The sequence below is a fragment of the Lingula anatina genome, chromosome 2, assembly GCF_051362555.1.
Source record: "Lingula anatina isolate TDL-2025a chromosome 2, LinAna3.0, whole genome shotgun sequence".
Taxonomy (NCBI): domain Eukaryota; kingdom Metazoa; phylum Brachiopoda; class Lingulata; order Lingulida; family Lingulidae; genus Lingula; species Lingula anatina.
This window is the reverse complement of record NC_141768.1, coordinates 27,063,417-27,082,885: the sequence shown is the minus strand read 5'-3', so window position 1 is coordinate 27,082,885 and position 19,469 is coordinate 27,063,417. Positions and strand designations below refer to the sequence as shown.

General features: G+C 33.2%; 1 protein-coding gene across 7 annotated transcripts; it reads right to left on the bottom strand.

Moving 5' to 3' along the window:
• Nucleotides 1–330: 330 nt before the first annotated feature.
• Nucleotides 331–19,060, bottom strand: LOC106176666 (uncharacterized). Of its 7 annotated transcripts, XM_013559140.2 has the most exons (28): nucleotides 18,489–19,060; nucleotides 18,118–18,229; nucleotides 17,522–17,694; nucleotides 17,094–17,190; nucleotides 13,144–13,304; nucleotides 12,528–12,793; nucleotides 12,127–12,199; nucleotides 11,778–11,920; nucleotides 11,057–11,197; nucleotides 10,677–10,851; nucleotides 10,318–10,434; nucleotides 9,942–10,034; nucleotides 9,266–9,449; nucleotides 8,800–8,901; nucleotides 8,212–8,569; nucleotides 7,879–7,990; nucleotides 7,306–7,488; nucleotides 6,629–6,791; nucleotides 5,982–6,244; nucleotides 5,404–5,598; nucleotides 4,910–5,089; nucleotides 4,356–4,469; nucleotides 3,790–3,903; nucleotides 3,271–3,384; nucleotides 3,005–3,073; nucleotides 2,557–2,761; nucleotides 2,128–2,249; nucleotides 331–1,754 (listed from the first exon to the last, which is right to left on the bottom strand). In XM_013559140.2, the coding sequence occupies exons 1-28, from the start codon at nucleotides 18,663–18,665 to the stop codon at nucleotides 1,566–1,568; spliced, it is 4,395 nt and encodes a 1,464-aa protein (XP_013414594.2). In that variant the 5' UTR covers nucleotides 18,666–19,060; the 3' UTR covers nucleotides 331–1,565. The 7 variants fall into 7 exon arrangements, with proteins under 7 accessions (XP_013414594.2, XP_013414595.2, XP_013414596.2 ...); XM_013559141.2 differs by lacking the exon at nucleotides 3,271–3,384; XM_013559142.2 differs by lacking the exon at nucleotides 4,356–4,469.
• Between the last annotated feature and the right edge of the window lie 409 nt (nucleotides 19,061–19,469).

The window sequence follows — 19,469 nt, the reverse complement described above, 5'->3', positions numbered from 1 at the left end:
TTATTTGCATATTATATAACTTCAATTCAAAATGGAAGTGAAAACTTTCTATTATAAGGAGCCAGGAAATGAAATTTTACTTTCATTCAATTTGGAAGAAGTAAGATACAAAGCTATTGTACCATAGCCTGTATCCAAAAGATGTTCATCAAGTTTACTTTTTTAAAGAGGGCACATTACTATGCATTAATGGGTCAGTGGTTGGTCAATGGTCACCCACACTCACTTTACAGCATAAAAATCTAAGCAATATCTGAAAATTTTAACATTTAGATGAAAACGTTTGGATGATTTAATGGTGATACATATTTGTTATTTGCAAAACATATATAGGGAAATAACTAAAATTTTATTTAATTAAAGCATACATAAAATTTTGAAATTTGTATGACTATATATAACAACCTGTATAATCAAAATTATGCTGTTCAACATCAGACTGTATCTGAGGTTCAGCAGTTAAAAGTGCCTGTCAATTCAGTGTCCACAATGGATAGTTTTTCATCTAAGCAAAATGTAAAAATTGAAAGAACAGTTATTTCCAAAATAGCAATGCATGTTATGTAAGTCACTGTGTAAGTGAAAACATTGATTTGAAATAAGTAAAAAGTATAAAATCTTATCAGAAACTTAAACTTCTACAAGCAGTTTGGTTTCCACATTCTTTTTTCCAACTAATAAATGAACTTTAATTGGCAGATTTAGACATACATTGTACTTTTTATGGTAAACTGAACTTTGCACATTTTCCATCCCTTATACCTCCAAAACTGGCAGATATATGCTGATAGTTACTACTGAACTTGAATACAAAGGCAATCTATTTAACTGTGACCTTGAAATTGACCTTTGGCTTACTTTTCACCATGAGCTGCACTTCAGTAAGTTGTGCAATCAGGCAAGAGCAATTAAAATTGCTTAATTACAGTCATAACAGAGTACAAAGATAAGTTATGACATGTTTGCTGTTTTTATCAAGCTTACCCAACTTTGTCTGTTTTTTAATAATGTGATTAAGAGAAATTTTTAAAAAATTGTATGTAATTGAAAGTAAACTTTAAAAAACTGAAATGAAACTGATTACTTTTTTTTCTGGGATATAAAATATGTTTTTTGGATATGTCCACTGCCACACAGTAAATGATTAAAAACATGCCATTAATTTAAATTATTTCACTAGGAGCGTATGTTTTTTATGTTATAAACAATGACAGTAGGTCCCTATTCAAGTTATCATTATTATTAATTGCGTTATTGAAAACTGTAACAAAACTATTTTTGCTAGTGTCAGAAGGATTTTATTAACAATACTACAAATTAATAAATTGCTACATGTTTTACTTAACTTTCAAATGCTTTCCAGGATTTAATTTTAAAACTTTATCTGTAAATCATTCTCTTTTAAATTATTAGATAACTATTGCCTTCAGTCAAAATTTAAGAATTAAAGATACAAATATAAAAACAGTAGATATAATAGCCAAATATATTGTTTTCAATAGAAATGAAAAAATCTTTAAAAGATACCACTACTTTATGACTATCTTGTGTATTGCACTACACATCTATCCTAATGCTGCTGGAACAATTTTATTTACAACCCTTTGAAGAGCTACATATTTTTCTTCCCATTTATAACACTGTTTTTCTGAATTCTTTTGTCTTTCCTCTGTTATTTGCAATGCCCTCATGAGCTGTGCATTTTCCACATACAGATCCTTTACCAACATCCCTGCCCTGGCTGTCTTCTCACACTGAACAGGAAAAAAATATTTTGACATATGGTGACCTGAATTTGTGATATGAAAATTATATGGCTTGAATTTTGAGATATAAAGATGTTATAAAAGTGTGTAGGATGCATTTCATTTTAACCCCCCCCCCCCCTTACATTTTGGGTTCAGATTACATTAAGATAATTTTTCCCACAGTCAGTTGACAGTTGATATTTTGATAACCACTGATGACCATCTAATTGCAACATTGCCCTCATTTTATTTTAGATTCAGATTAGAATTAGAATTAAAATCTTCCTACAATTATTTGAGAGTTCAATATCTGTTAAACACCTGACTGCATTGTGTCTCTCAGGTCAAGATTAAAACATTATCTTGAGCTTTTGCCTACCTGATCTTTATATTTCAGTATTTGCTCTTCAAGGAGAGCTGTTGTTTGTTTTAGTTTCCTAGCTGTGCTTTCCTTTTCCTCCTCTGTCTCTCTCAAGGCACGCTTATGACTTGCTTGTGAGTCTGGCAAGAAATAAATGAAATCAATCAATCGTCATGGTTTACAACCTTTTTTTACATAGCAGAAGAGAAAAAATACATTTGTAGACCACCCACAAAAATTACATAATATAAATTGATCTTAAAGTGCATCTTCAAAGATCTTGAACAAACTGAAATGTCCTCATTTATGAATTTGTACACTATATACCTGCACTGATCTATATTGCCAACACCTAAAAAGAATAAAACTGCAAAAATACACAAACCATGAGAAAGAAAAATTTTATTATTTTCTACATTTTTTCAATTTCATTTTTTAACTCTGTACCTAGAAGTATCTTGTTCCCCTCTGTCACTCTCATCTCAAGTGCCTGTTCTAACTCCCTGATTTTCTTCTCTGCCCCCACCAGCTGTAACTTCTGGTCATTGTACATGGCAGTATTCACCATATTTTCTGTCTGATCCTTAAGATCCTGGATCTCCCGGATGTGCTGAGATTCGGCAATCGAGAGACTGGTGTTGGCTTCCAGGAGCTTAGAAAACACAGTACAAATGTAAAAATATATTCTGAATCATTTATCACAAAAAATGCATGTTTTTCCGACAACCTTAAAGTTGTCATTTTTTTTAGAAACAAATGTTGTCTGTTGCCTTAAAGATGCAGAGTAATTCTTCAAATATCTACTTGAGATATAGCATGGTCATATTAATTAAACTTAAAAAAAAGACTTTGCAAAAGAAGTTTTATCACATTCTGAAACAATTTTGCCACACACCTGATCATTAGCTTGTTGCAGCTGTCCCTTCAAAATATTGCGTTCATTTTCCCAGTTTTCCATTCTTTCCTGAGGAAAAAAAATCAAATAGTTATGACACATGAAACATTCGGCTATTCTTAAATCTAGCAATTTATTCCAAATGAAGCTCAGATGTCACATCTGAGTGGCATAACATTGCTTGTATTGTGTTTTCTTGGCATAAATACTATCTGATCACTTCCACCTCCTTTCAAAATTCAAAAATCAAAGTGACTAAAGAGTACCTTAATTTTATCAGTTTCCATAGATTTCAGCTGGTCAAGTGTTACTTGGTGCTGCAATTCCTTCAGTCTATTTTCTAAAGCCTGTTTCTCAGTGGAGAGTATCTCACACTTAGCCTTTAAGCAAAATGTTAGTACATGCAATGGGTTAGTGGCTAAGAATTTCAAGGCAAAAGGCACATTTTCCATCACAAGGGCATTAACAAATATAAACCATCAGGAAAATATAGCTTTCAATGGTTAGTATTAGTTAAACAGAAAAAAAAGAAAAAAATCCATTACACAGCACAATTGCCAATGTGTTTCACAACAGCAATAAATTATTTTCACATCAATTCATACAAATGAATTTCTGACCGCAAGTTTGGTTAGTAGAAGGCATTTTTGAAATAAAATTTAGCAAGACTGTTATATATAATAACGAGTGTATATTTATATGTAGAATGTTACAGTCGGAAAGTTAAGTAGGAAAGAGACATTCTACATCTATTATTTACACAAACATAACATATTTGCACTAACCTGGGCTGCTGAAGTGGAAGTCAGTTTATTTCTGAGACTCAAAAGCTCTTGTTGCAAGTGGTGACACCTATCCTCAAGTGAGTTCTTTTCTCCCAACAGTGTAGTGTGCTCAGCCTTCAGTGAAATATGTGAATTGAAATAAAAATGTGAAGTGAAAGTGACAGGAAAGAATGTGCAGGACAGTGGAATATTCATCAACGCCAATACACAGCAGAAGGGCTAATTTTTCATGAATAAAAATAAGTATCTGTAGAATCTGAATAGGTCCTGAAAAACACCTACGGTCAAATTTGAGTATAATTATTCAAGCAAAAAAAATATTTGATACCAATTCAAAAATTATCTTGCATTACATGGATTATACAAAAGACTCCATTAAAAACTCCCATGAATTCTTTAAGTGTCATACAAGAGTTGAACCCCCAAGAGCAACTTGTCAGCATGATGCCCCAGGAGGTCAAGCTATACTGGAATTTGGATATCTATTTCCAACTTTTGCCACATAAATACATAGCCGTACATATATTTCTGAATACATTCCATTTCCTAATACTAAAAGGGCTAACCTTTATTGCCACCAGGCTGGCCAGCCTCATATTTAAGTCTCTGACCTGGTCTTGCAGTTCAGACACCTTGTGCTGCAGTGCAGTTTTCTCACTGTGCAGTGCATCCTGTGCAGCCTTGGTGCAAGGGGAAACAATTCAATATTAGTTGCAAACCACAGCAAATCAAACATTTCAGTGTCTGTGAGTCAAAACAGTCAACCCAATCAAATACACCGTGCATTATTATTATAAATTTCAATGGAAATTTGCCTAAAGAACTATTCAAGGCAAATTATGACTGATGGGTTGTTAAATTTTAGGAACTATTAAAACAAAATATGCAATAATCAAAGTCTAATTAAGTTTCAATTTATTATGTTCTAAACTGTTGGCAATTTAATTTAATAATATGCTACTTTTCAACAAAAAGGGGGCATGCAGGTAATCAAAATCCTACCATAACATCAATAAACAATCAAAACACAATGCCACAACCGGTGCACATATCAAAGAGCAATTTTCACAAAAACCAGGACGAAAGAACTCCATAACAATGCCATAATACATATACCAACCTTTTCCTGACTGCTTGCTAGCTGTGCCGCTCTCAAACTGTCCTCTTTGGCAGACAGCGATAATCTCTCCTTCTCTGCCACCAACCTCTCTATCCTCCCCTCCAGGGTGTGCCTGATATCACTGTTCTCTGAGAGGAGTTGATCTACTCTTTGGTTCAGGTCCTCAATCTGTTGTTCTGCCTAAAGTGAAAGTGAAAGTGAGCATATGCTGAACTGTGATGTCTAAATCAAGTGAATGTAATGTGTCATGCTATGGGCTTGAATTATAACTGATCATGACACCATCGAATAGTGGCCACAATGGGGGAATACAAATAAAAGATGAGAATAGGGTGAGAGGTCAGCTTTTTTAAACGTCAGAGCGAAAAATAAAAGTTTACCATAAACAAAATGCTGTTAGAACTCTTGGTGAAATCACACATCAAATGACAATGCAAAAACTGTTACATGTAACAAAAAGCTAACAGATCTACCATCCCGTCAGTCATCCCTACCCTTGCTTTAGCTCTCTCCAGATTCTTGTGCCTGACTTCCAGTTCTTCTGCCTTACGCAGGTTCTCCTCGTCCACATCCTTGTGTCTCCTCATATCCTCCAGCTGTTCTTCCAGAAGACTTATCCTGTGATCATACTGATCTCGCTCAGCATCAAATGCATTCTGGACTCTCTCCAGCTGACCCATAAATTCCTCCTGAAGCAGTAAAATATAGTCATAATGTAAATGGGGAACTTATATCAAGAGTGTGATGCTGTGGCAGCTGTTGGGTATAAAAAAATCTAATAAAAAATGATAACCAGCAATTTTTTTCCTCTAAGGTTCAGAAAGTATAAGGAATCCAATTAAAACACTTGGTCTAGTTTAGCTAGTGGTGAAAATGAATCGAATAATACTGATGTATCTCCACCTACATATCTCCATATATCTCAATATATCTGCCTCCTCCGAATGTTTTTCAAATATATTTTTCTTGTCTTTTTTCTCAGCCTGGGTCTGAGCTTTTGAAGTGCTTCCTAGCTCAAAATGTATTTTAAATATCAATTTACTCAAATATAAAGTACTATCTGCAAAACAACCTCTAGTTTTTCCTTGACTTCCTCCATGAACTCTTCATCATCATAAGGGTTTCTTCCCCCTTGCTTTTCCAGTTCATCTATCTGTTCTCTGAGTTTGTCTTCCACTGCATCTCGGTCTCTTTTCAGGCTCTCCAGCTTCTCTTCGTAGCGTATGATTTGTTTCTCCAGGCGATCTCTTTCAACTTGAAATTGATCTCTCATTCCAGTTACTTCTTTCTTTAATGTCTGCTCAAGTTCGTCTCTTTCTGCTGTGAAAGCTTGGCCTGAAGATATCAAAGGATGACGTTACTAATGTGCATATGATATATATATTTTTCATGTGAAGGCATTAAGATCATGCCTTGCTATAAGGAGATAATTTCAGTGTGATCAATAAATTATATACACATATATTTATATACAAATTATTGAATTCCAAAGTCCACTAAATGCAAGATACATGTATCTTCTTTTGATTAATGCTTATCAAAAGTATTGAGTTTTTTTATAGGACTTTTGAATAAAAAAAAATCTTAAGAGGTAATGAATTGTAATAAAGCTGAACTAAAACAAAAGATAAGTATGCCATATAAGATGAGGCATTGTAACTGAAGGGAATGTCTGCACAAAATCCGTCCAGGCAGTGACACACTGATGCAAGAACTTACAAATGGCAGCCTTCTCTTGTTCAAATGCTTCTTTCATTCCCTCCTTCTCTTTATCATAATCTTCATAAAGTTTCACCCTCTCTTCTTCTACTTCTTCCGCTGTGCACTTCTTCAACAGAGCATAGAAATCATCCTTGATTTTACCTTTCAGGCCTTCTGTTCCCTAAAAATTGAGCAAATAGGAAAAAAATTAAAAGAACAATTTTCAGATAATATATTTATAATTCATGTCTATAATTAAAATATTTATAATCATATTTGAACAAGCCTGTTGTAATGTAATCATTTTGATGACTTAAAATCAACTTTTTTTTTCATTGATGCTTCTTTCAGTCTTTACGCATATCATGATATCTTCTTCTGTAATTTTTTTTTGTGTTACCACTTTTTCCAAAATAAATTCTAACATCCTATTTATGTACATGTGTTGATACTAATTTTTTACACATTATACAATGTAACTGATACAGAATATATAGGTAGTTAACGCAATAGCTTTCATTTGCAATTAATTATAGACTTTTGAGACAATTAAAAAAGTAGTGCACGAACAATATAATAAAATAAGTTTAATATTATAATCAAGTATCAGCTGTCAAGAATCTTGGCTGAAAATAACAAGTATATTTAAATGGTAACAATTAAATTTATTTAATTTTACTTGCCAAAGCACTTACTAAAACAAAAATATTCTCATAATCATAAATCTCCATTCTGTGTTGGTCCTCAATGTCCCTTTTCTCCTGTGAAAAATTCTCTCTAAGTTTTTGCTTCTCTCTGGCAAATTCAAGCTCCATCTCCTCTTTCTGTAGCTTCATTTTCAGTTCCATCTCCTTCTTCTGTCTGTTTGCCTCTTCAAACTAAGGGTGAATGGGACAGATATTAATCACATAATTTTTAAAAATCATCACAATCTTGACTACTCTGAGAGGCACCATTGTGTAGATCACTACCCCCACTGAGATATGACCAATAGTAGAATCATGTAATATCACATAATTAATTTAACCAAAGATGAATAATTACATTTGGCATGTAAAAGGGGATGTCAGCATTGGGATGTCCCAAAATTTAAATAAAGAATGATGAAATTCTTGGTGATTGATCTTATATATATATGTCTACACACAATGACATTGGGCAGATTCTTTTCAGCTCCATTATCAGTATATGCAAATTGACACACTCTTTTTCCTTTTCTTTTTTCTTTTTTTTTTTTTAAATTTGGAAAATAATGGCATATTACTCACTTCTGCCCTATCCTTGGTCAAATCACCCCTCAGAACTAGCTTATCCCTTTCATGTTCCTCCTGGAGCTCATGGAGCTTAGCACGGAGATCTTCTTGGAACTCTTTCTTTAGTCTGAATTCATAAGGAGAAAATATGTAACTTATGTTAATAATAAAATAAAATTATAATAATAATGATAATGATGATGATGATGGAAGATATTAATTATTTCATATATGTGTGAGAGTGTGAAAATTGTGTCATCTTCTGTCTTTGTGTACAGTATTTTTCTATGGGAAAATAAGGCATTCTGTGCACAGACAAAACTTTGGAAAAAACCCATATAATCATACCTTTCTGTCATCTTGTTTTTCTCCTTTGCAAACTTTTGCTCAAGTAGATTCTTCTCTGATTCATATCTTATGACCAGCTCCTGTCTTTCATTTTCAAATTTATCTGCCAGCTGTTTCTCCAGATTTTCTGCAAATTGCAGCTTCTCCTTGGTAAACTCTTTTTTGGCCTTTTCCTTTTCTGAAGTAAATCCTTTCAACAAGTCCTCTTTTTCTTTGGCAAAGTCTTCCTCGACTTTGGTAATCTCTAATTTGTAGGCTTGTTCTATTTCTTTCTTTTCCATTTCTAACTGGTTTTGTAGTTCTTTGACCTCTCTTTCTTGCTGTTGTTTTAATGAGTCTATCTCCGTTTGTAGCTTGTCTGGTGTAAAAAATGCAAAAAACAAAGTTAACATTAATAATTTCATTATCACAATAGCATGGATAGAAATATTCAAATATAAGAAGCATATATTTTCACCTAAATGTCAAACATGAATTATTATAGTATTCACAATATACATAAAATAAAGTTTAAAAACATACAAAATATATTTTCAACACTTTAACATGTTTCCAATAGTTTCAGTACTCATCCTGCACAAGTCTTACCATCTTCTTCATTAGACCCTGTCATATCCTGAGTATTTGGTTTGGATGGCAGACGTCGCCGGGGTCTGCCAGTTGCCATACTGTCATCCTCATCAGAATTTTCTAAACATACATAATTTTATATAAACAGATAGATGTATACTCCCATAAACATTGCTGTAGCCGAAGTTTATGTAAGGAAAGTCCATGTGTAGAATGAAAGCATTGTAAAATTGATTTGTTTGGAAGTACAGGGTTAAATTTGTAGTCACAAAAAAAGAATATGCTAGGTAAATGAGAGAAAGCATTGATAAAAATATGAAAAAAAAAACTTTTCTGACTAACTTACCTAAAAATTCCAACAAAAATGTACCTGACAACTGAGCTTGCTATTTTTATGCACATCCCAAAGATACAACGGGATTCATTAACATAAGCATGTCACGAGAGACAAAAGATATCTGATAATGGTTATGCTGCAACCAACCTGAAGAAGACCTTCCTGCCCTTTTGACTATCACAGGTTTGGTGTAGTCTGACAGTAACGACCCACTCCTCACTGGCTTATTGTGTTCACTAGACTTTCTTGACTTCCCTCTTTTCTTGGAGGATAACTGCTGTTTTAGAGTCTCGACTTCCATTGTCAGCTCATCATTCTTATCCCTTAGTTCCTGTATTGATAAACAAGGTGTGCAATGTGTAAAATGTATGCCAAAGGGTAACTCTAAAGCAAAGCTGTCAAATAAGCAGACATTTAACAGAAAAAAGGACAGCTGGATAAACATTACCAAAAAAAAAAAGCAAAATATCAATATCTTTTGTAAAAATTATCAGATCATGTGCTGCCTGCTGATTTTTAAAAGAAATCTGCCTTTACCAAAAGAGCAAATATAAAATAAAATAAATACAGTACATCAATCATGGGATAATGTCATCAAAATATGTTCAAAAAAATCAACAACTTTTGTAAAAATCATTTGCAGTTGCAGGTACTGGCATGACTGCAACGCAGATGACACAGACACCCAAAATACATACAGACACATACAACATCTGTATATACAAATGTTCAATCATGGGATTCATTCAAACAAATTCAGAAGTCAGAATGATATAATTTAGATATAATTTAGAAATAATCACAATAATAAATACAAGGTCACCTTGTTTTCTGTCTCCACTTGTTTTAGTTTTTGCTGTGTAAATTTTTGGTGTTCATCTTTCATGAGGTCTCTGTTTGACTCGAGTTCTGCTAACTATATAGAAAGAAAAAAAAATAGAAATACATTATGTTATAATCAAAAACCTGGATCCTATTTTCTAAAGGAAATGTTCACTTATATGAAACATCGGTTCAAAAAATTTTTTTCCAGTATGCCATATCCAAATGTTTATTTTCATATTGGACCCTCTGTTTAAATCTGTCTCCCCAACCTACCTACATAAATTTTCATTTCTAAATTCTTCACAGAAAAAGAATGGCCAATTTTAGGTTTATAAACACATTCTTCAAGATCACTCTTGTTTATGCAATCTTACCCTTTCTTGCAGTTCTGCCACTGAATCTAGCTCTCGTTGTTGTTTGAAGTTAACTTTTTGCAGTTCCATCACTTTCTCAGTGGCATCTCCCAGTTCCTTCTCTAGTTTTTCAATCTCCTGTAATATGAAAAAATAAAACATATAAGCCTCGTTAATTGTATTTTCTTTTCATTAATTGTATTTTCTCTTTTTGCTTAAAGGTCTATTTTCTCCTTAATTAGTAGTGGGGTTTCAAAATGTTCCATTCATAAGAGGTCAAAAGCACTTGTTTATCTTTTTGTATGATTGCAAATCTAAGGTTCAAAATCTACTTATAGCATTAACTTTGAAATATCAACAAAGAAACAATACATATTTACCCTTTGCTGTTCTGCTATCTGGTCTTTATATTTGATTTCTTCTTCTTTCATAGAATTCAATTCCTGTTCCAACTTTTGCTTCTGTTTTCTTGCTTGGGTGGTTAAATGTTCAGTTTCTTCTTCTAGTTTTGACTGCAGCTGCTTAATCTGGTCTTGGTATTTCTTCTCTAGTAGTCTTAAATGATATTTCATTTATATATGTTAACAATGTCTCATTTTAATCAATAACTTTTATGACAATACTAGTGATGACAAGTTAGTTTTATTCCCCAGCTTAAACAAAACTTGATTTAAAAACCAAAAGATCTTCTACGTCATCTTTTAGATACTCAACAACATTAATAATTATCATAAGTTCTTTAGAAGTTTTCAGTCCTCACTTTATCTTAGTTTCAGATTCCTTCTCCATTTTCATATGCCTTTCATCTGCCTCTTTGACAAGAATTGTACTTCTGTTTAGGGCATCATTCACATCAGACTTTAATTTGTCTCTTTCATTGGTCAACTGTTCTGTATGAGATCTGGAAAAATGCATTATGATAATAAACTTCCAGAAAAACAAAACAGACTTGTAATCAAATTAATTAGAAGAACCACTGCCTGTTTGTGTACGGTTACATCACAATTTGATTTTCACAATAACTATACCTTTAGATATACTAACCAATTTTATTATTATAATTATAATAATAATAATTATTATTATTATTATTATTATGTGATGATTCTTGTAACCTTTGGTAATTACTAAGATGCCGGAGTCATACCATGACTCTGAGGCAATTTTAGTGTTCATGAGATGGATAGCGTCTTTCTGATGATATACGCACTACCAAGCAAGACTTTTATTATTATTATTATTATTATTATTATTATTATTATTATTATGTGAATCCCTCTAGTTCTTAGATGATCTTCTGGATCTATTATCTGTGCCAGCTGCTTCCTGCAGCTTAGACACACAGCACTTTTTGCAATATGTGAGCTGTTCCAAGTATGACCGACAAATGTGCACTTCCAACAATTATTATTATTATTATTATTATTTATTCATTCATTTATTAATTTATCTATGTTGATACACCTGATGATCCTACTCACTTGAGATGCCGTAGCTCCTGTTGATATGTTGCCACAGCCGCCTGGTAGACAGCGTTGTCCTCCTCCATACCAATAATCTCCTGCTCCAAAGCATACGACAGCTCTGCTAGGTGGATCTTGGAATGAGTATCAAACTCTAAATGCTGAAAAAGACAAAAAAAAAAAGAGTTATATGAATGAAAATTTAACATGTGGCAAAACCGCATAGATATTCTATGTTGTATATAAAAAATATCTTACCCAATATTTGCTAGTAAAATAGTTGCAAAATCAGGTGGTCCTTTGTCTTTATCTAGCTCACACAAATAGAATATATTTTCCAATTTGGCAACAATCAACTTTTAAGTACCTGCAAGATATCTGTGGTATTCTTTATTCCAAGACTGTCCCAGAACTCTGTAATTTCCTCTGGTTTGGCGTAGCTGCAGAACAATAGATAACCAAACAATAAGCTTTTGGTTTATCAATATGCCATTCAATTCGTAGTGCTTTTATCTGTATTGCAAATGAACATGAACATCAAAAGGAATTACTTATGTGCTTTACATATTGTATTTTACCATGTGAGTCATGGAAACTGTAAAACACAGTGATGCTTTTATACTGATGTTTCATAAGAAATGCATGCATTTTAGTTCAGGCAAAAATGGATGACTTTATGGCTGGTAATGATCGTGAAAGCGCTTGGAATTCTAAATCATGTGGTTCCATGTATTATTCACATAAACACACAAAAAAAAAGACAATCACCCTGTATTTCCCACATCTAATGAAGAGAACACCCCAGAACCACTCCCAACTGCAACTATGGACGGCGTCTGTCCACGTAAAGATTCATCAATATTCATAGACATGGACATCTGTAGTTTGAGCTTTTGTTTCTGGGAGCTTATTGGACGGATTGGAGTGGATGGAAGGTTTGAGCCCCCATGCTGGAACAGACCCCTGAGGAATTCATCAAAGCTGACTTGGCCATCTTGGTCTACATCTAGTCTCTCAAAAAGCTGACTGAGTTCCTGAAAAATTAAAAAAAAAAAAGATTTCATCATGTATTGCATGGCTATGTATGAATATGAGTTTAGTATACTGCATCAGTTTGAATTACAATGTGGTTAAAAAAAATCAAAAACTGCAATAAACTATCTGTTGGATGAAGTGTTTATATTCAATATCTTAAACTAATAGCCAAGTTTATTCATTTAAATTTGTTTTTAAAAATATCTAAAAAAACTTGAGGAGCGTTCTCAATATGAGAATTTTTTCAATTTAACTTTATCATAACATCAAAATCTAAATTTTATAATAAAAGGTGAAGCTGACATTTGGTACCAGTTGCCAAGAGCACAGCCATTGTTTCCTGCCTTACCTCATCAGTCATTTCCTCCATACCAATATGTTCACAGACAGTGGAGAGTTCATGTATGCTGAGTGACCCCATCTGACCAACGCCCAGCTCTCTCCATATTGCCTTCAGGTGCTGCTCCTCACTGACAGGGTCTAAGGCACTCATAGACTGGTCCATCTGGCCTGGAAATGCACAGACATTTTTTTATTATTTCACAGCTGACTCACTAAACTCAGAGGATGATTTCTGTATATATCACATGCTGGGCTGAAATTATGTACTGTCAATTTTTTTTGCTGTGAAACACAGCCCCTGGATAACAGCATGTGGTTTAGATAAAAAATATGATAATAATATAATGGTGTGTGCTAGTTCAAGAGACAGGTACCAAAACTCATTGCATCATTCAATCTGGTTGTCCAAACTATTTAGAAAATTACAATATAAGTTCATGAATCATTTCATCACAGGAAGTGTGCATGCCTCATGTTAAAACTCTCCCTAGGTAATGAAAGAAAATGTTAAGTTTACAGAATCTGATGTGCAAGGAATTATATATATTTTTATACAGTTCTTCCTTGCTTTGTGTAAAACCTTTCCGTACACTGACATCAAAATGTAATAATAAAAATATATAATCTAAGTCATTCAGGAGCAGATGGAAGCCGTCTGCTGGGTCTTCTGGAAGAAAGTCAGAATTTTTTTAGATTACACTGAAGGACATCTAATTTTTCTGTCAGAACACGGTCAAAAATGGAGGACAGTTCAAAAAAGATAATTTGGAAGACTGTCAAAAAAATATCTGGATCCGCCCATTATTTACAATGCTTCACGTATATCAATGGCTAACAACCTCTTTTGGATTCATCTCTCCAAAATTACAATATAACACCTTTCAACATCCTGTTACACAGGAGTCTTTCAGATACATGTCTGATATCCTTCTACAACAGAGCTTTAAGCACTTTATATTGTTACAAGTAAATGAGCCACACAAATTCTTATTGTATCACCATGAATGCCAACTTAAATCTGAAAATAAACAAAACAGACATCAGTACTTATTTAACACTGTTCTCGCAGTTTCAATATCATACCTGACCATTTCAGTCACTTTATGGACAACAGTTCTTTATCTTATATTGTTGCCTAGCGATGAAGGCTGCCTGGGATGCACTACATGTTGTTTAACCAAAGCTGCCTGCAGAAGAACTGTGTTTATCTAAAGCAGCAGAAACCCTCACGTTCTAGATAAAGTATGCAGTCAGTGAGATAGGTAAAGGTCTTCAGGGACCATCTCAAGATAGTTTCTAACAAAAAAATCTTGAATTTCACAGCAGTTAATGTAAATGTCATTCTAATTTGTCTTGAAAGTATTCTAAATCATTATGCTAGATTATAAAATGGAAAACGTCATGGATTTTATCAAAAGTATTAATTTGATTTCAAAATGTGACAGTGTAAATAATTAACAAACATGAACAGGAACCGTTTCAAAAACTGTGCCACCTTTAGTATACGGAAAACTGACAGGTAAAAATGATTTTAAAAACTGCAATAGTTTTTTACTTGTAATACCATCCATATAGCCCCACATAGAGATACACACAATAAACTAATGGATATCTTCCCACTATCCTGCTGGTTTGAGGCTATCAATTTTCATCCACTTACTATAAAAGAAGCATGCTTAATAAAAAATATTCCGGAGATTCCCACAGAAAAAAAAATGCATTCCTTAGGTATCACTAATGATTTACTATCTTGTACACCATAAATACTGCCTTACCAGAGTCAGTTCCATCTTATGCCAGACGTGAGTTTAATCTTGCTCTTAAACCAGATCTGGCTGAAGTTAATGAAATGTCTCATAAACAAAGAAGCACACCCTATACTGTTGCTATGTTTTTAGATAAACTTACTGGCTTCTTTTGATAGTGAACAATTATGTCATCTCACATGAAGATTGCTCAATGGACAATCTTGACAATTTGAGACCCCATTTGCATGCTTCCATTGTACAACTGTGAATTTAAAAAAAGCATGTGTCAGACCCCAAATCAACATTGTGAAAAGCATGCCAAAAAAAAGGAAAGAAAAATGAAAAACTGACATGCGGAATTTGAACCAAATCATTTTTCTGTTTGTTACACAACATTTCACAGTCTCTTATGGTGCGTTTAAAGCTATCAAACAACCATTCAAATATCTCTCATATTTCCAGTACCTTACACCCTGTTGCTATAAAGTTCAATAGAACTGCGGTGACCTCTTTACAAGTTCTCCTGATTCATTATCTTCAAGCTCTACACCTGAGTGCTGAATATCCATCAAACTGACACAACCAAAGCAGGTGCCTGGGCTCACACTGACTCATAAACCACAATCCCTGCATTATATATTATTTTACATTGTTAACAGTGTTTACGTTTTTCTATTAATGTGAGCTAAAATTATCAAAGCTATTATCTCTTTAAGTAGTTTTTTTCTTTTGATGAATAAAACCTGGCTAAATGGGATGAATTTAGCAACCTGAAAGGAAAATATCTTTCTTATCTAAATTTAATACCTACTGAACTCGAGTCATTCTGAATTATTTTTTGAGTAGTTTGAATGTGTAATATTCTTAGCTAACTTAAGGTTTCTGAAGAGTTACTGTAAGCATACAATTATTTAAGCAACAAGGATAGATGTACAGTAATCATTTTTTTCTAATCAAAACCAAATTCCATTTGCAAATACATACCAGTCATATGTGTGAATTCAGATAAGTTGTTAGGTTACTTCACAATATTGTTACCAATGAAACTATTGTTCAATGTAGATTCAACTCCATGGGGACTCTCGCTGAATGCAATCAGATAAAGAGATTAACATGACTCCTCCTGGCAGAAAAAGCTAATGATGAAACCAGTATGTTGGAAACAAGAGGAGTCGTGTTTTGAAATCTCTTAATTTGATTGCATTTAGTTAGAGTCCCTGTAGAGTTGGATTGATCTTCATAGAACAAAAGTATCATTAGCTTCTCTGACTTGAATAAAAATTTCATTTAAATAAATAAATAAATTACATATTTGTATAACTTCAACCTTCGGGTTGCGATTTTCCAATAAAGATTATTATTATTATTATTGGGAATGAGCCCATAAACACTTAGAAATTCTCAGTTACCTGTATGGAACCACAGTTGATTTAAAAATCAATTTCATGTTCCATCTTCTTCTATAAATAATGTATATCATCCTCAGGTTTGGGTTTAAGATTCTTAACGAGTCAGTTGTGTGACCAGTTATAATTGCAATACATCCAAGGTTTCACATAATGACCCTAAAAACAGTTTCCCAATTTTCGCACACTCAGCAGAAAAATCAGCAATCATAACATTGATGGACTCAATGAAAATCACAGAACTGCAATTCTGATTGCAAATAAGATTCCTGGTTGATACCCGTAGACCTTCATGTTTATCTCTCATTAAATGTAATTATGCTAAAATTGATATCTCAGAGCAATGTACAGTTACTCCTAATATAAAATAGTTCATCTTCAAGAGCAACCCAGTGTAATATTTAAGTTTTAGAGGAAACTGCAGACTCGTCTCTCAACTACAGCACGCCTCAGCATTTCTATTATCCTCTGACAAAATGTAGAGAAATGAGTTTCCAGTGCACTATGAAACTCGGGGTAAATTTGCTTTAAGTTAACCTTTAATCTAAAGTTTAATGAAAGAGGCTAGAATTGTATGGGCTAACATAGGTCAGTCTATTCTGGTATGGTTAATTCCTGGAGTATGTTGGTATTGAAATCAATAATGATAATTACAGTGATGATGATGACGATGATGATGATGAGCATAACCATATGGAACTTATAAGAATTCAATAAGCAAAATCAAGGTTCATTTATAAATCCCTGTGTTCAAGAAATATCGTATTAAATATCTTTAAAAATTTTCCCTTGCTGATACTTACCTTCGGCTTCAAACATTTCAGCTTTACTGCCAGGTCTGCTTAGAACGTTGTCATCTGATTTATTAAACTTGCTGTCAGTTGGCGAGTTCCCTATGCTCTAAAAAATAGAAATAAAAAGTCAAATAAGAACAATAATTGTTATGATCTGATGAACTAAATTGTTTAAGAGGAGCAAAAAAGCATTCAAGAGGCCAGAAGAACAACTAACAAACTCAATCTCTGCTCAGATGCTTGGTAGCATCCCCTTATATGTTTTTCTTAACTTTACTGAAAAAATAATTCCTCTTTTTCTCTTTAAAAACCTTTTATACTATTCAAAATATAGTTTACTTCTAGAATACCTACTTGATTTATCTGATAAACAATATCTCACAAAGTTAGTCCAATTCATTGGTATTTTGGTGAATCAACTGCACAAAGAAACATACCTCAACTGAATCAATGGAAGACAGTCTTTCCCTATTGCCAAGTCGTACTCTGGGTGTGTTTCTAGGAGATTGATAACTAACATCTGTATCAGAATAGTCTGTGTCAAACTCAGGTTTCGATCTTCTGCCATATTTCTTGCTGCCTTTAACATACTTTGGGGACACTGTTTCTCCTATTGACAGAATAACAGAATCATATTCTTAATCTGGTTTAGGAAATAATTGGTAAAAAAACTTCTCCCTAGAAACTTAAGTCTATAATCCTGAATGGGATGGAATTATCAATCATACATTTTCCATCTTATAAGATACTGTAATAGCATTATTCACTAATATAATTATATTGCTCTGTTTGTTTAAAAATTACTTGAAATCACAAAATCAAAAAGAAATAATAATATATTATTTCTAACTAAATGATGAAATAGATTTTGGGTGGACATCGAATTTTTGCATTCAGTTACAATACCACTAAAGATATATTTAATTTTACCATTCATAAAAATTTCCAACTGTTTTAAAGCATACAGTACATGATATATTGCAATGATAAAATTAAACAGACAAAGGCAGCTGGTTTATTTTAATATCACTACCTGGATCTTCTCTTTGACTGGTTTCATCCTCAGTGGAGGAGGCATCATCAAGAGCATCAACAGCACTTGACAACACTGACACAAAAGCTTCCTTAAACTCGTCAAACCCAACCTGCAATTACAAATATAACAAACATTCATTTAAGAAGCTTATAATTCATCACATGCATATTGCCACCAAACGTGAATGCAAAGATGGCAAAGATGTCTGTTGCATCTACAACATCAAAATACATTTAAACACACACACAAAAAAAAAAAAAAAAAAAAAAAGAAAAAAAAAAAAAAAAAACAGGGGCGTTATAGTAGAAAACCTGCTAGACCAGAGTGTACATGTACATGTAAAAGAAATAATACTAATAAAAACTCACCCTGCCTTCCTCATCACTGCCTAACAACTGTCTGATCACTGCATCACTCTGGTCCTCCAGCTGTAACTTAATGCACAGCTCCTTTAGCTCAGCTTTGTTTAGATAGCCAGTATTGGAATGGTCGCAACTGTCAAATACCTCCCGCAGCTGCATAACATACTCATTGTCTTCAGCCATTTTGGACGGATCATTTATCACAGTTTATGTTCCCAGTTACATAATTTCTCTTAATGTGGTTTATTCCATTACAAAAGGTAACATTTTACCTCAAATATGCCGAACTGAACTTTCTATATCATTTTTGGCTGCGACAAAAATATGAATGGGCAGCCGCCAGGATTATTGGCTATCATTTCAATCAATCATCCGAAAAGTTGCCATTCATATCCATTACCATTTCTCTTCTTCTTTGAAAGAATGCAAACTAAATTGTCAATATTGGGAGGTTTGATTCTTGTTCTTCTCCAGAGAGTGATGGAAGACATATGTTTACAAAAGAAATTCAAATATTCACACAAATCTCCCACCTGCTAAAAAGCTTCCCTAGATGCAAGAAATGCAAAGCATAGGTGGCGCTGTAAACAAGATAGGCTAAATGCACCTCTCAGAAAGTAAGGTTTGAGAATGCAATAATTTCACGGGTGCAGTTGGTCAGATTTACTATTATGGAACCTTTGAAGTTAATTATAACACTTTATTTTATTTTATTTATTTATTTTATTATTTTTGGGTTACAAAATCACATATATTCATCTTATTTTTATTGACTTTTGGGAAGGCTATATTTTGCTAGCTGTTATAGTTAAAATACATTTTAAATGATGTTTTTTTTTTATTAAAATATGTAATATTCACATCAATTGTACTGGCAATAAGCAAAGATGACAAACATAATTTTAGAGATAGTTCACTGAGTATCTTTAGTATTCAACCATACATGTGCAATTGATTCAATGTTTTAGATGGTTATTGAACAAAGTC

What these genes read in the sequence shown, in the direction of transcription:
- LOC106176666 (XM_013559140.2), bottom strand. Translation starts at nt 18,665, where the DNA reads ATGGCTGAAGACAATGAGTATGTTATGCAGCTGCGGGAGGTATTTGAC. An exon ending in AGGGTCTAATGAAGAAGATG is followed by an intron (nt 8,570 to 8,799) that starts GTAAGACTTGTG and finishes TTTTTACACCAG; the next exon opens with ACAAGCTACAAACGGAGATA. An exon ending in AAAAACAAGATGACAGAAAG is followed by an intron (nt 7,991 to 8,211) that starts GTATGATTATAT and finishes TTATGAATTCAG; the next exon opens with ACTAAAGAAAGAGTTCCAAG.